This window comes from Toxorhynchites rutilus, chromosome 3 (genome assembly GCF_029784135.1).
Source record: "Toxorhynchites rutilus septentrionalis strain SRP chromosome 3, ASM2978413v1, whole genome shotgun sequence".
Lineage (NCBI taxonomy): Eukaryota > Metazoa > Arthropoda > Insecta > Diptera > Culicidae > Toxorhynchites > Toxorhynchites rutilus.
In genome coordinates this window covers 31,120,373-31,137,689 of record NC_073746.1, presented here as the reverse complement: position 1 = coordinate 31,137,689, position 17,317 = coordinate 31,120,373, and the positions used below count along the sequence as shown (strand labels likewise).

General features: G+C 43.0%; 1 protein-coding gene across 1 annotated transcript in view; it reads left to right on the top strand.

The window, feature by feature from the left end:
- The window catches only part of LOC129775151 (dynein axonemal heavy chain 8), a 48,493-nt gene that overhangs the window by 20,783 nt on the left and 10,393 nt on the right, over positions 1-17,317 (top strand). The window contains exons 8-12 of the mRNA XM_055779505.1: positions 1,442-1,597; positions 1,662-3,813; positions 3,875-4,547; positions 4,608-4,741; positions 13,519-17,284. Coding sequence (XP_055635480.1) covers positions 1,442-1,597; positions 1,662-3,813; positions 3,875-4,547; positions 4,608-4,741; positions 13,519-17,284 — 6,881 coding nt within the window. The remainder of the gene's footprint in view (positions 1-1,441; positions 1,598-1,661; positions 3,814-3,874; positions 4,548-4,607; positions 4,742-13,518; positions 17,285-17,317) is intronic.

Genomic DNA, 17,317 nt, shown 5'->3' with positions numbered 1-17,317 from the left:
ATTCAATAGTTCATATTTGAATAAGATCTAAAACTTTCTCGAATACACTATATCGCTATCTTGACTTTAAACAAAACTCGGATTAGTTTTAAATATTTTAAAGAAAACATGAAAAAGTTATTGTTAGAAAAACTTTTCCTCTGTAAAATTACCTATCTTTCAATGTATGAGTGACTTGTTTGAAATTATAAGGGTTATTAAGGGTATTGTTTTTGATAATTTAAAAAAATAAGAAGGATAAGTGGGGGCAATTCGAACCCTCTAAGCAAATCGCCTTCTAATTCCAAACCAATATGGACTAAATGAAAAAAGTCACATTGTACACTGGACTACACTAGTTTTCTCTCAATCAATTATGTTTGAACAATATAATAAGCTTAAAAATACCAAATGTGGAATAACATAAAAGTGATGATTTTTGGACATTAAAATTTGATGTGGGGTGATTTGGACCGACTGCGGGGTTATTTGTTTATGTAAAGTAACCATTTCAAATGCATGAAACTTTTCACTGTTGTTCGAGCATTTCCAAACACTTTCGATGCTTCGTACAACGAAAATCCGTCCTTGATGGCCTGCATTGCTCTTACAAGCTCCTTCTTCGTCCAACATTGTCTGTCCATCCTTTTTTTTGTAATTTCACGCCATCTGAAACGAATGAGGTCACAGAAAAGTCTCAAACCTGTATGACCAATTCACCCCACAGAACGTGTCCATATCACCCCACACAGCATGCAAAAACTCAAATGCAATTTATTTCATTCATTGTTATTAAATTTACAGTTTCGATGCATCAAATAGTTCCTCTTCTGAAGGCAAACAGAACTCTACTGCACAATACACGAAAAGGTTGTTCATTCTGCGGAAAAAACCTTGAAACCACGATCGAAAATCTTACATTTTTTTACAATAAAAGTGCTTGCTTTGTTAATGCTACCGTTTCCCCCAACCTGTTAAATTTTACCAAAGTTTTTCACGTTAAGTACATACGGTTCAACGTCAAAAATAGATGACTTTATAGAAAATCCAAGTTGAGCCGTACCTTTCGAGATAAAGGGGTGGTCAAAGTCACTCCAACTTACCCTATTTGAGAAAAAATAATTTTAATTTTTGAATTAATTTATTTTCAGTGTAATTTAAAAAAACAAGGTTTTTCATGAAAACATAAATAATTTCCTACATTTCATTCTTTGACCATAATTTTATAGATATTATGGATTTTGAGCTATAATTTTTTGTAAAAAATAAGGAAAAAATTGGCCTTTTTCAAAAAGTAGTCTAATTCTTTTTTAAATATTTCAAATATGCAATGTTGCTTAAATGATCAATGTAACACCCACAAAATTTCGATGTCATTTTAAATGGTACTGATAACTCCTCAAACCAGTTTGCATGAGATCTGTCGTATGCAGCTCAGTGATTGTAGCAAAATTTTTTGTAGCATTGTCCTGGCTGCTCGGAAGGAGAAGAAAAAGGAGTTTATATTCAGTGATGGCGATACCGTTTCACTAAATCCCGAATTTGGTTTGTTCATCACTATGAATCCCGGATACGCTGGTCGACAGGAACTGCCGGAAAATTTGAAGATTATGTTTCGGTAACTATTTATTGTTGATGCTTAGTGCGTTTTAATTTTTATTCGTTGAACACTTGCTTCGCAGCTCGGTGGCTATGATGGTACCGGATCGTCAAATCATTATGCGTGTCAAGCTTGCCAGCTGTGGGTTCAAAGATAACGTCACGTTAGCTCGAAAGTTTTTCACCCTGTACAAACTGTGCGAAGAACAGCTGTCCAAACAGGTTCACTACGATTTTGGTTTACGTAATATATTGTCTGTGCTGCGAACCTTGGGAGCACAGAAGCGGGCCAATCCAAACGATACGGAAGAAACTATCGTGATGCGAGTTTTGCGTGACATGAACGTTTCCAAGCTGGTGGATGAAGATGAACCTCTGTTTATTTCGCTGATTGAAGATCTCTTCCCGGGAATTAAATTGAGTACTTCCTCATACAAAGAATTGCAACGGGCCATTGGAAACAGCGCGGATGCGCTAGGTCTGATTAATCATGCGGAATGGAATCTTAAAGTGATCCAGTTGTACGAAACATCACTAGTGCGTCACGGGTTGATGACCCTTGGTCCTACGGGAGCAGGTAAAACGCGGTGCATACACACGCTACTGAAGAGCTTCACCGAGATGGGGCACCCTCATAAGGAGATTCGAATGAACCCGAAGGCTATCACGGCTCCGCAGATGTTCGGACGATTGGATGTAGCCACGAATGACTGGACAGATGGAATATTTTCAACGCTTTGGAGACGGACACTCAAGATTAAGAAAACTGAATTTGTATGGTTGGTGTTGGATGGACCGGTCGATGCAGTGTGGATCGAAAATTTGAACTCGGTGCTGGATGATAACAAAACGCTGACTCTGGCAAACGGGGATCGTATCACGATGGCCCCGAATGCGAAGCTGGTGTTCGAACCTGACAACGTGGACAATGCTTCGCCCGCAACCGTCAGCAGAATGGGAATGGTTTTCATGAGTGCTTCGGTGTTGAAGTGGGAACCCATTCTGAACGGATGGTTGAAAACTAAGCCTATGGAGATGGGAGACACACTGCGAAAATTTTTCCACAAAATTTACGATGATCTGCACACTTTTGTGCAAACCAAACTTGCGGCTAAGATGAAGATTCTCGAAGCGATATACATTCGACAGTGTTGCGATATCTTGGAAGGTTTGACAATGCCCAAAGAAGAGGGGGTAGCCATTGATATTCCCGACAATCATTTGGAGCGGATGTTTTTGTTCTCGCTGATGTGGTCTTTGGGAGCCGTACTGGAACTGGAAGACCGCGAGAAGATGGGCGAATATATCGCAAAGCATCCATCGAAAATGCGATGGCCGAAAATTCAACCAGGCGAAACCATTTTCGAATATGTTGTGTCACCGGAGGGTACTTGGCAGCATTGGAATAATCGGGTTGAAGAATACATCTACCCAAGTGACAGCGTTCCGGAGTACGCCAGTATTCTGGTTCCGAACGTTGATAACGTTCGAACTGCATACCTTATTGATCTCATCGCCAAACAGTCAAAGGCAGTACTGCTGATCGGTGAACAGGGCACAGGAAAAACTGTGATGATCAAGGGCTACATGTCGAATTACGATCCGGAATATCACCTTGCAAAAAGTTTCAACTTTTCCTCTGCCACCACTCCGAACATGTTCCAAAGAATCATAGAGTCATATGTTGAAAAACGGGTTGGCACCACATACGGACCACCGCAGCAGCGTAAGATGTCAATCTTCATCGATGACGTTAACATGCCCGTAGTGAATGAATGGGGCGACCAAGTTACGAATGAAATCGTTCGACAGCTGATGGAGAATACTGGTTTCTACTCCCTCGACAAGCCCGGGGATTTTCTCACTATTTTAGACATCCAACTGTTGGCAGCGATGATCCACCCGGGTGGAGGTCGTAACGATATCCCTCCCCGTCTGAAGCGACAGTTTAGTGTGTTCAACTGCGCGATACCAAGCAACAATTCTATGGACAAAATTTTTGGAGTACTCGGTCGGGGGTACTTCTGTGAGTCGCGGTTCAACCCGACGATTGTGTTTTTCATTCCAAAGCTGATACCGTTAACCAGAAGGTTATGGCAAGCCACGAAGATCAAGATGTTGCCAACGCCGGCCAAATTTCATTATGTGTTCAATCTACGGGATCTGTCCAGGATATGGCAGGGGATGTTGACTATCAAATCTGAAGAGTGCGAAACGGTTAAGACGGTTATGAACGTAAGTAATTCAAATAACATCTAGATGGGGATTGTGCCAGTTTATTTTTCTATCCCGGTAGTTGTGGCGCCATGAGTGTACCCGGGTGATTGCTGATCGATTTACCAGCTTTGACGATCGTGGATGGTTCACGAAAAAAATGCGGGAAATTTCCGAAGAGATGCTGGACGCAGACGATTTGCAATATTACGAAGAAGATGAGACCTATTTCGTTGACTTTTTGCGCGATGCGCCTGATCCAACGGGTGAAGAGGCAGAAGACGTTAGCCTGGAACCGCCCAAGCTGTACGAGGAACTACCCAGCTACGAAGAAACTACGGCTCGGGTGACAATGTTTATGGATCAGTTCAACGAGCAGATTCGGGGAGCTGCGATGGATTTGGTGTTCTTCCGGGATGCGTTGGTACATTTGATGATTATTTCGAGAATTATACGTACGCCGGGGGGTAATGCTCTACTGGTAGGTGTAGGAGGTTCCGGCAAGCAGAGCCTGACAAAGCTAGCATCGTTTATCGCTGGCTACAAGTACTATCAGATCACACTGACCAGGTCGTATAATATTAACAATCTGATGGATGATTTACGGTATCTCTATCGTGTGGCCGGCCTGGAGGGTCAAGGAATTACCTTCATATTTACGGACAACGATATCAAGGATGAAGGATTTCTGGAGTATATTAACAATGTGCTGAGTTCGGGTGAAATAGCAAATCTTTTTCCGAAGGATGACTTGGGTAATAACAGAACACAAATTGTATAGAAATATCATTGTTTTAATAAGAATTTACTTCCAGATCAAATCACGAATGAATTGATTCCGGTGATGAAAAAACTCGCACCAAAAAGAATACCCACTCAGGACAATTTGTACGATTTCTTCATTTCTAGAGCAAAGGCCAATCTGCACATAGTTCTATGCTTCTCTCCGGTAAGTGATCCAATATTACAATCTCAGTTTTGTGATGTGTCCTGCTTGGGTTTGACTTTGGGCATAATTTTTGACAATTCCGATGCACTACGTATTTTTTTCAATAACGGTTAAAGACTTTATCCCCCTCTACACCCTTCTTTCGCTTTTAAAAAGAATAATTTTTCTCTGCAGGTTTTGGATTGTCACTTTTACATGTAACTGTGTTCTTTTCAACTAACATTCTTAAGCGATCTGGATCGAATTGAACTTCGGTAGTTCTCATTCATTCTCCACAACACATATTTAAAGGTGGAATGATCAAAATTTGGTCGAATAAAATGCGTGTAATATGGCTATTTTTTCCTCTCAATTCAAGACGCTGGGTAGAAGTTGGTTTTGCACATATAAGTGCAGCGAGTCAAGAAACGCACTGGGTTGTCGTACCACAAGAAGGTGAAAACTTCGAATCGTGACGACGAGCAATACGCAAAAGCTGCTCACGTTGCTCGATTACGTCGTTATGGACAATAAAACGAACCGTATACCAAGAATGTGATAGACGCAACGTTCATCCTGTGGGAGTAAATGACCACCTTGTTGCTTTTCATTTCTGCTGGTGTTCCTTTTTCGGACTATTTCGCTCTTCGTTATTTTACCACAGGTTATGGGCCCAGCAAGTGAAAATAGTGAAAAGGTGAACGGTTAAAGAAACTATTTTGTGACGGTGTAAAACGAAGCGTGGAAATTTTTTATTCGCGAACTTTCTTGATTCCACGCGTTTGAGCAAAATGGCGGAAGCGGCTAAGGTTTCATTCCCCAAGTTAAACCAGCAAAATTGATCATCATGGAAACAGCGCATGGAATGGTTGTTGGAGAAGAACGATTTGTGGGATGTTATAAGTGTCGCAGCGCCGGAGCCTGTCACGGTTGAGTGGCAGAGTAAGGATCGGAAGGCTCGTGCGTGTATCGGGCTGTTCTTGGAAGACAGTCAGTTTAAGATGATAAAAAGTGCAACCCGTGCGAAGGGAATGTGGAACGCTCTTAGGGAAAGCCATGAGAAAGCAACGATGTCTACTATAGTGCATTATATGAGCTTGCTTTGTGGTGCAAGTATGAGTGAGAGTGATAGCATGGAAGATCATTTGAATTCCATGGAGAAACTGTTCGATAAGTTCACAACGGCCGGACAAAATTTAGATGTGCCGTTACAGATTGCGATGATTTACCACAGTGTTCCGTCGTCGTATCGTTCGCTTGTTCAGAGTTTGCAAACGCGCGCGGATGCAGACTGGACTGTTATGTCGGTGAAAGCAAGTTTGCTAGACGAATACAACCAGCGTATTGAGCGTGGTGAGTGTTTTTCGCGAGACCTGAAAGCGATGAAATCGGATGCGAGTCGTGAACGAAAGAAAAAGTTGTGCTTTTACTGTAAACAACCGGGACACTTCAAGAAGGACTGTAAGAAGTGGTTGTCAGCAAAAACTGAACCGAACAAACATCGGGTAAATAAAGATGGGAGCTCGAAGGACAAAAGTGCGAAAAATAAACAAGCTCACGGAGTTGGAAGTGCGGTTTGTTTTATGGCGGACGACCGTCTATCGGGTTGGATTATCGATAGCGGCGCGATGTGTCATATGACCAGTGATCGGTCGTTTTTCGTAACGTTGAAAAAGTGTGCGGTTTCGAGTGTAACTCTTGCGGACGGTAAGAAGACCGGCGTTGGCGGTTCTGGTCACGGTATCGTGATCGGTGTTGACGGAAAAGGTAAAAGTGTCGATATTACGTTGAGGGACGTATTGTATGTTCCGTAACTCGATGGCGGGCTGATATCGGTTAGTCAGCTGGTCGTGAAGAAGTTTGTTGTGGAATTTAACAAACAAATATGCGAAGTGAAAGATCAATCTGGTGAAACTGTCGTCGTCGGGGATAAGATCGGTTGCGAATGGAACAGAGTACCATGAAGGTAGGCGGTAGCCACGAAAATTGTCAGCATCTGTGGCACAGGAGAATCGGTCATAGCAGTCCCGAGGTTTTGCGTACGATGGAGAGAATAAATGGATGGAGAATAAATCGGTAAGCGGATTTCATTTTAGTGATTGCGGTATTAGAATCACTCGTGAATGTTGCCTGAAGTAAAGTTGGCGAGGAAGCCATTTCCTGCCAAGCTCGGGAGAAGCACTGCACGTCCGTTAGAGATAATCCATACCGATTTATGTGCGATTCACATAGAACGTTACGGAAAAGAACGTCTACGTTCCGTCAACGTCTCCACCAATTCACACATGCAGTCAATGCTTGCACCAGCACCGTCACGTCAAATGTCAAACGAATGATCTATTCAATGTTATTCATGGTGTCGCCATCTACAACAATTTTGAATTGCAACTCCCTCTTTCAAATCAGTATGCCTAGAATCAGTCCTAAATTTAGAAAAATTCAGTGAAAATCATTGAACTATATTATTTAAATGCCTAAAACCTGTAGTCCCGACCCTTTTTTAACAATAATAATATATAGACTGTTTTTCTCAGCTAGTCGTGAATTGATTTTGACTAAGAAATCTGAAACTATGTTGGCATAAAAAATGCAGCCAAAATCAAAACAAAAGCCGAGACACAAAGCCCAGACAAAAACCCAACGAGCCGTCCGTCTCCGTCAATTATTCTTTTCTACAAATCCTGCCGGTCGTTTTCGTTGAACGTATGCTGACGGGTCGTTACGTTGCTGGTGTATGTGAATGTTTTCATATGAATTGCATGGTAGAATAACTGACGTAATGGAACGTGACGGGACGTGAACGTGACGTGGATATTGTATGTGAATCGCACTTTATGCAGTCCCATGGAAACTGTGACTCCTTCTGGCAACCGTTACATAATGACCCTAATCGATGATTTCAGTCGTTATGCGACTGTGTATTTGCCTCGGAAGAAGAGTGAAGCTGCGTCGAAGATAAAGCAGTATGTCTTCTTCTTCTTCTTCAATGGCACTAACCTCCTAGAGAAACTTCGCCGTCTCAACGTAGTATTACTTGCGTCATTTTTATTAGTACTTAGTTGAGATTTCTATGCCAAATAACACGCCTTGCAATGCATTCTGAGTGGCAAGCTCTAGAATACGCGTGATCACAGTGCAAGTCGGAGGAAATTTCTTTGACGAAAAATTTCCCCGTCCAGAACGGGAATCGAACCCGAACACCCAGCATGTCAGTTATGACGCTAACCACTCGGCCACGGGAGCACAGTATGTTCGCTGGGTGAAAAACGTTTTCGGTAGAAAGCCGCAGGTGATTCGTTCAGACGGAGGCGGTGAGTATATGAACCGCGAATTACAATCATTATATGAAAGTGAAGGAATTAAGGCACAATTTACGACTCCGTATTCATCTCAACAAAACGGGGTCGCCGAAAGGAAAAACAGATCGTTGCAGGAGATGGCGATTTGTTTGTTGGCGGATGCGAACATGAGCAAGCTGTACTGGGGCGAGGCAGTGATAACGGCAGCGTACCTGCAGAATAGGCTGCCATCTCGAGTAGTCGAGGAAACTCCGTTAGAACTGTGGACCGGGCGTAAGGCGGATATAGGGAACTTTCGTGTTTTCGGCTGTGAGGCATACGTGCATATCCCAGATGTGAAGCGGTCAAAGCTGGACCCGAAAGTAGTCAAATTACTTTTCGTAGGGTATAGTGAAGATCACAAAGGTTATCGCTTCCTCGATCAAACTAATAATCGGATAACCATCAGTCGTGACGCAACATTTCTCGAATACGGCGATGGTTTGGAAGAGCAGCAGCTCAATGAAGTCCATGAGGAGTTGGAACAGGAGATCGAGATCCCGTGTCAGACTTCGAGGCCGGATAAGGAACTGTATAGTGACAGCAGTTTCGAAGGCTGGGACGATGCGACGGACGGTGAAGAAAATAGCCGGATGGTGTTGATAACGAGGAAGAGCGAGAATTACGACGTGAAGATCGACGATCGCGTGGTGTACTACCGAGTCGGTATGATGATTTCGTCGTTGGTGTAGCTGAGTGTTCACTGGAAGAACCGACGAGTTATAAGAATGCAGTGAAGATTTCTGAGTGGAAACAAGCAATGGATGCGGAAATGTTAACGCACACCGCAAACCAAACGTGGGAGCTTATGCAGTTACCGGAAGGGAGGAAATGTGTAGGATCGAAGTGGATTTTTAAATTGAAGCGGAATGAGGCAGGCGACATAGTCAAGCATAAAGCGCGCTTAGTCGCCCAAGGGTTTAATCAACGGTTCGGCATTGATTACGTGGACGCATATCTTAACGGAACCTTGGAGGAGGAGGTTCATATGCGGCAACCTTCGGTTATGAAGCTGCAGGTAAAGAGAATTTGGTTTGTCGACTCAAGAAAAGTATCTATGGGTTAAAGCAAAGTGCTCGTTGCTGGAACCGAGTTTGCATGATGTGTTGACTCGCTCGAACTTCACGCAATGTCAATCCGATCCGTGTTTGTATTTGCGACAAAATGGTGCGAATACGGTTATAATGTTGATTTATGTCGATGATCTAGTGGTTGGCTGTAAGGATGAGACCGAAATATGTGCAGTATATACCTCTCTACGTGATGCATTCGAAGCAACTAACTTAGGACCGATACGACAGTTTCTTGGCTTAGAAGTTCTACGTGACAAGGGGTACTATGGCATACGTCTGACTAGCTATATTGATACGTTGATGAGCAAGTTCGAGATGTCCGATTGTAACATTTCGAAGACGCCTATGGAAGCAGGGTATATGCGAGTAGGTAACGACGCCGGCCAGCTTGTAAAGAGCAGACAATAAATCGTTTCATACCCGTGTTATTAATAACCGTTGCTTTTCATTTCTGCTGGTGTTCCTTTTTCGGACTTCGCTCTTCGTCATTTTACCACACATCCAAGAGGGCAACTACAAACATGCGTGACATCCGACATCGAAGGTTGCATTTAATGCAACAGGAGCGGACCGATACGCCGGAGTTATTAGTGGTCATCATTTTGTCTGCAGCCTAGGAAGATGAAAGTTGTAAAATATGGATAAAAAAATCCTGAATCTGAAAAAACTAGAACTCCCGAAATATTAAGCCAACTTCAATTTCCTGCAAGACTGGTACCTGATATCGAAGAAGTGCGAAGAAACCTCATAAACCTCAACTTTGAACACGGTGAAAAAGATGTAGCACGAGTATACCATGCCACTACATCGCCGGCCAGTGTTATATGTGAGTTGTATACTGAACAGCATCAACTTCAAGTACTTCTTGTTCCGCAACATGTCAGTTGCTCAGCAGCACGCCAAAGTCAAGAAGGAGAAAGCGGTTTGACATTATCTTTATAAGGGCCAGCCTAACATCACACGTTGCTCCATCTCGAAAGTAATCAACAATCAGTACCAAAGACGATTTATCAACCCATCCAACCAACGGATATACAGGTTCGAGCCTCACGGCAAATCTGAACGGCAGGTTGAGAATCTGTTAATGCTTCGTGCTCCAGTACCGTGAGACCAACGAAACATTTCCTGTTGCTGACGGCCGTTGACAACGGTCATCCCCCTGCTTCTTGAGTGTTTTTGGATTCTGGCTTTCAGATGAATTTCCTGTTGGAGTTCATGGTGAGAATAATCTCCTCCTGTCAACATTCTAGTAATTAGAATCGGTGGCGTCAAATCCTGCATTCGACGATTGGACATAAAAGTTACTTCTAGCTCCCGTCCTTTTAACAAAAGACAAGAAATTCTTCATTGCATTCAGAGTAATTAGGTTCATCCCGTCTCACAAATTGACACCTCCAGCTGGTGTATTCCAACCGAAATGCAGTTAGTGGATCCATTCTTCCACACCTCGGGCGAGGTGTTGAAGAAATTTTGTTTAATTTCAGCGATTAATTCGCATAGAAATTACTTTGTTGCACACATGTGCACACATTCACAAACACACGCGCACACAAACGCACACACATGCACACAACATGCACAAACACACGCGTACGCGCAATCATACATGCACAAACACTCGTACGAACACACGAGTTTTAGTGTTTGCATTCAATTGACGAATTTACGGTGGATTTACAACCAGATGGCGCAGCAAGTAAAATGAGGATGTTTTGTTTTTTTGGTTTGAAATTCGTTCAAATTTTTTAGAAAAATCAGAATTTATCTTCAAATTTCCCAGTTTCATGTATTCTTTCCACGCTGAAAAGGTTAGAAAATCATCATTTTACAATGTGCTATGTGTATTACGAGGAATGGCTTGTTATAAGTATTGTAACTTTAATTTTTTTCAACTAAGTAAACGATGAATAGGGTGTTTTGCGCTAAAAATACTGCAAACTTTTCTCGTATCGGTCCCTACATAATCAATGATATCAGTCAATTTGATATGATATCGATTTCATCGCAATTATCCATAGTATCAATAACCGGTATGCATTATCAAACATAAAATTTTCGAAGATTATCTATGACTTTGATCAAATCGCGTGTTGAAACCATCGTAAATATACAAAACTCCAACTTTCTTACCATATACTGACGACATTCAATGGCTGAAATGAATCTAATTTGAAATAAAATGAATAATCACCACCGAATCTTGCTTTTCAGTGCGTGAAATAAACAAATACCCTCACTTTTGTGGTTCTGAGCCCTAATGTAGATGTCGCATGAGCTGATTCAGCTTTGCGTAAATTCGTCAATTGGAAATGAGTGTTTGCTTCTTCCAGCAGTTTCTCTGTCAACATGAGTCAACAGTCATTCGGGCGTTTCGATGTTTTGATTGCTCTCTTCTCTACGGCGCTTCGTGCTTATTTTATTTTTTACCAACAAATGAACTTCACGGCATATTGGAGTGACTCCCCCCAGACTGAAAATTGACGAGCATTAAGAACGAGAATAACTGATGAACTCGCTGAAGGATTTCGGAATTTACGCGGTTTTTTACGTGGATTTCGAAATTTACGCGGTTTTTTTCACGCAGCACATATCAACTGCGTAAAAATTCAATATGGTAATTGATGTGACTTTTCACGAAATAAGTTTGTATTTTAAGACTGATTAGTAGCCGAGAAATGAAAGGAGATACAGATATCATGATAGTAGCATACAAAAAAATCAGTTAATCAATTGTTGCATTTGGGTTGCAATTTAAACTGATAATTCACTGTTTGTTAGATTTTCACCCGGATTTTGAAAATGACCTGGTTTCTTTTTACGCGGATTTTTTATTTACGCGGTTTATTTTTACCCGGATTTTGGAATTTACGCGGTTTTTTACGGGGATTTTGGAATTTACGCGGTTTTTGTTTACGCGGCATGTATCCCTCGCGTAAAAAGCGACTCCAGTGTAATTATGTTGACGGCGAATGCCGAAGTAGTCCCTCTCGAAGCGAAGCGACTGAGAGGAGAGTCGATATATATTTTGTCTTCGAAAATGTTGGACCCTGACTCTAACTAATCGGAAGTACTGCGGAACGTTTCAGAAGAAAATCGTAAGCTGATATTCGACATAGATTATCAATCCACTAACCGTTCTGCTAATAAATCGAGACAATTTTCCAGGATGTGGTAGGGTAATAAGACGTCTAGTCAAAATATATAAATGATCAATCAAGACACTACTTCTTCAGTGGGAGCCATGAGCCCCTGCGACCTTTAGTTTTATCTGTTGTGATGTTTGGTCTCCTGTGGGATTCAATCCCAAAAGGTGATCGATCCCCTCGGATATGTGTTGCCCGTGTGGGTGCTAGCAAAAGCAATGTTACAACGCATTTGGTCGTCCAGTTTGAGTTGGGATGACACTGTAGACCCCATTCTCTTTTAAGAGAGGATTAAATTCCGTGAATCACTGGCTGAACTACCGATACCGCTCGCTATGACATCGACATCCGACGTTCTGCTCGCTTGGTATGTAGCGAGTCTAAAATTGCACCGAACACCGTGATGTCCATGCGAAGAAAGGAGGTGTGCACTGCTCGTCTGTTGGCTCGACTATTGGTCGAGGAGCTGGCGACCTTAAAACCAATCGTGTAGTTGACCAGCCTCAGTTCAATTTGGGTTTTGGTTTTGTAGATCTTGACTTGGCTTCAAGCATCAACTACTTTTACCTCTTTCAGACATCCTATTGTCAAGGCGCTGGTACGTGCAACAAATGTTGAATATCTCCATGTAGGCTCATCCAGGATTCTAGACAACCCACGGCGGTATTCTGAATATCTAAAGAGAAATCAACAATTGGGAAGGATTGCCAAAGCTGCATAAGTTGCTTCAGTAACAGCTTATGGGAAATTTGCCGCACGACCACGTGGTGGCTGCATTTCAGTTCGAGAATACCGGTGTAGACTACGCTGACCTTTCACTATCAAGGAAGAACGATACAAGCCGAAGCATGTGAAGGTGTACATCGCTTTTTATCTGTGCTAAGTAACGAAAGAAACCCATCTAAATTGATGTCATATCTAAGCACCGAGCGGTTTTGGTTGCATTAGATTGATTCATCAACCAGAGAGGTCTGGCAGTTGTGCTCAGACCAAGCAACTAATATCACTGGAGCCTCAAGGAATTTTATCTCCTTACAAAATAAAAGATAAAACTACTCATTGTGGGGATTGCGGGGATCCTGTCATCTAAGGAAATCAAATGGCTTTTCATTCCGCCCAGGTCCCAACATTTTGATGACTTGTGGGAAGCCGGGGTGAAGAGTTGGGGGGTTGAGAAATACAACGTTATAATTTCTAATAAATTTTGCTGTATCCAATCAATAACCTCCCAATCGACATTACAGGTCGGCGAAAAATTCCGAAATCGTTCGCTGAAATTCCCCGGCTTGATATCCGGTTGCACGATCGATTGGTTCCAGCGGTGGCCAGAGGACGCCCTGATAGCGGTTTCGAATCACTTCCTGAAAGATTTCAACATCGTCTGCAAGCCTCAGGTCAAGCAGGCTACGATTGAGATCATGGCCTTCGTGCAGGACAAAGTAGCCCAAATTTGTGTGGAATATTTCGAGCGCTTCCGGCGGCAGGCGCATGTCACCCCAAAATCGTTTCTCTCGTTTCTCGATGGGTACAAGGTGATCTACACGGAGAAGCATGATAACATTGCTGTGCTTGCTAGCCGTATGCAAACCGGTCTTGTGAAGCTGATTGAAGCTGCGGCCTCCGTTGATGTGCTGAAGGTTGAACTGGTGGAGAAGGAGAAAGACATAATTCAGGCAACACAAGCCGCGGAAATAGTGCTGGCGGCTGTTACCAAATCCCAGCAGGATGCCGAGGAAGTGAAGGCTGAAGTGTTGATCGTGAAAAACAAGGCCGAGGTTTTGGTGGAACAAATCGCAGCAGAAACGGAAGTTGCCGAGCTGAAGCTGGAAGCGGCAAAACCAGCTCTTGAAGCGGCAGAAGCTGCCCTTAAGACTGTCACGCCTGCGGATATCGCGACAGTTCGTAAGCTTGGCAAACCACCATATTTGATTACGCTGATTATGGATGCGGTGTTGATTTTATTCAAACGGAAAATATCTCCAGTGAAAGCGGATCCAGAAAGACAGTTCCTGTTCGCTTCATGGGATGCATCACTGAAGGTGATGGCTGATACGGGTTTCCTGAACAAAATCGTACGATACCAAGCGGATTTGATTAACGCGGAAACGATTGATCTACTGATTCCTTACTTTAAATATCCTCTCTATACCTTTGAGGCGGCGAAAGCTGCATGTGGCAATGTAGCTGGTTTGTTGCAATGGACGACCGCAATGTCAAAGTTCTACGATGTCAATAAAGATGTGCTTCCGCTGAAAGCAAATCTTGCGCGGCAACAGAAAAAATTGGACATAGCAACCGTCCAAAAACAGGAAGCAGAACAACTTCTGAAGGCTAAGGAAGAAGAGCTGGCCTCGGTTCAGAAGGAATTCGACGATGCGATGGCGAAACAGAAGGCAGTCTTAGACGATGCGAAGATTTGTCAGGATAAAATGGATGCTGCCACGGCGCTTATCGACGGTTTGGCAGACGAAAGGGTTAGATGGACCGATCAATTGACGCAGTTCAAGAGCGCGACCGATAGACTTGTGGGGGATGTATTAATATTAACTGGATTCTTATCGTACACTGGGCCATTCAATCAAGAATATCGTACGTTACTACAAAAAGTATGGCAGGACGAACTACAGGACAGAAAGATACCTGTTTCTGTGAAGATAAACATAATGGAGAATCTTACGGATGACGCAACCATTGGTGAGTGGAATCTTCAAGGACTGCCGAACGATGAGTTGTCTATTCAGAACGGTATAATCGTCACGAAAGCCGCCCGTTATCCGCTTCTGATTGATCCGCAATCGCAAGGAAAAATTTGGATCAAAAGTAAGGAGAAGGAATTTGGTTTGATCGTTACATCGCTCGAGCACCGCTTCTTCAGGAACCATATTGAGGATTGTGTATCACAGGGATTACCTCTGTTGATAGAAGATGTCGGAGAAGAGCTTGATCCCATACTGGACAACATACTCGAGAAGAATTTCATCAAAATCGGAAATACATACAAAGTTAAGGTCGGGGACAAGGAAGTCGACGTTCATGCTGACTTTAGGCTTTACATAACAACAAAGCTGCCAAACCCACTGTACACTCCCGAAATATCGGCGAGAACGTCTATTATCGATTTTACGGTCACAATCAAGGGACTGGAAGATCAGCTACTCGGACGAGTTATTCTGACAGAGAAAAAAGAGCTAGAATCGGAGAGAACAAATTTGATCAAAGATGTAACGGCTAATCGGAGGAAAATGCAAGAATTAGAGGCTAATCTACTGCATAAATTGTCCACGACGCAGGGCAGTCTGGTCGATGATGTTACGGTTATTGTGGTGCTAAATACCAGCAAAACGACATCCATCGAGGTGCGAGAAAAGCTGAAGATTGCTCGGGAAACTGAGATCAAAATCAACAAAGCTCGCGAGGAGTATCGTCCAATTGCGACCAAGGGAAGTGTGTTATACTTTCTCATCTGCAGCATGTCGATGGTGAATTGTATGTACCAGACATCGTTGGTGCAATTCCTGGAACGATTTGATATATCAATGGCCCGATCTGACAAACATCCAATAACGTCGCGCCGAATCTCCAATATAAACGACTACTTGACCTATGATATTTTTAAGTACATTTGCAGGGGATTGTATGAGGTTCACAAATATTTGTTCGTACTACTGATGGCGCTGAATATTGATTTAGAGAAGAAATCGGTAACTCATCAAGAATTTCAGACCTTCATCAAGGGCGGAGCAGCACTCGATATCAATGCCTGCCCGGAGAAACCGTTCAAATGGGTTGTGGATACTGCTTGGTTGAATTTGGTTCAACTTTCAAGACTGTATCAATTTTGTGAGATTTTGGAACACATCCAATCCAACGAAAAAGGTTGGAAGAGCTGGTTTTCGAAGGAAGCTCCCGAAGAGGAAGTTATTCCCAATGGTTATCAAAGTATGGACGCCTTCCGGAAGCTTCTACTGATACGAGCATGGTGTCCTGATAGAACACTATCACAGAGCAGGAAATATCTGGCGATGTCTTTGGGACAACGGTTTGCTGATCCCGTTGTTATCAACTATGACGTCATGCTAGAAGAAAGCAGACCCTTGACTCCACTGGTTTGCTTCCTATCGATGGGTTCTGATCCGACGCCCAGCATTGAAGCTTTGGCAAAAAAGAACATGGTCAAATGCCGTTCCATTTCGATGGGGCAAGGTCAAGAAGTACACGCTAGGAAACTAATTTCTAGCTCTTTGGAAGAAGGTTCTTGGGTGCTGTTGCAAAATTGCCATCTAGGACTGGAGTACGTTACCGAACTGATGTTGCAGATCATGGAGCTGGAAAAAACTGGAACTGGTTATCATCCTGACTTTAGAGTTTGGGTTACTACCGAGCCTCATCCCCAGTTTCCGATCACGTTCCTTCAGATGTCGATTAAATTTACGAATGAGCCACCGTCCGGCGTGAAGGCAGGCTTGAAGCGAACCTACGGTTCGATGACTATAGAAATGTTTGAGTACAGTGAATCGCCATTCTATGTTCCGTTGATTTTCGGGATTTCCTTCCTGCATACTGTGGTTCAGGAAAGAAGAAAGTTCGGTCCACTGGGTTGGAATATCCCGTATGAATTCAACTCGGCCGATTGGCTGGCTAGTTGTATGTTTGTGCAAAACCATCTTGAAGAGCTGGATCCAAAGCGTGGAATTAGCTGGAAGACCGTGCGCTACATGCTCGGCGAGGTCCAGTATGGAGGACGTGTGACGGATGATTACGACAAGCGACTGCTAAACACGTTCGCGAAGGTTTGGTTTTCGGATGCAATGTTCTTGGAGGAGTTCAGCTTTTTCGGCGATTATCGTATCATGAAGTTCAAATCCATTGAGGAGTATATGGATGCGATCGAGCAGATGCCTCTTGTCGATCCACCTCAGGTTTACGGGCTACACGCTAATGCAGATATTACATACCAGAGTAACACCACGAAGGAAATTTTGGATACCATCGTGTCTATCCAACCTAAAGGTAATATAAAACCGCTAATATAGATTTTGCGTT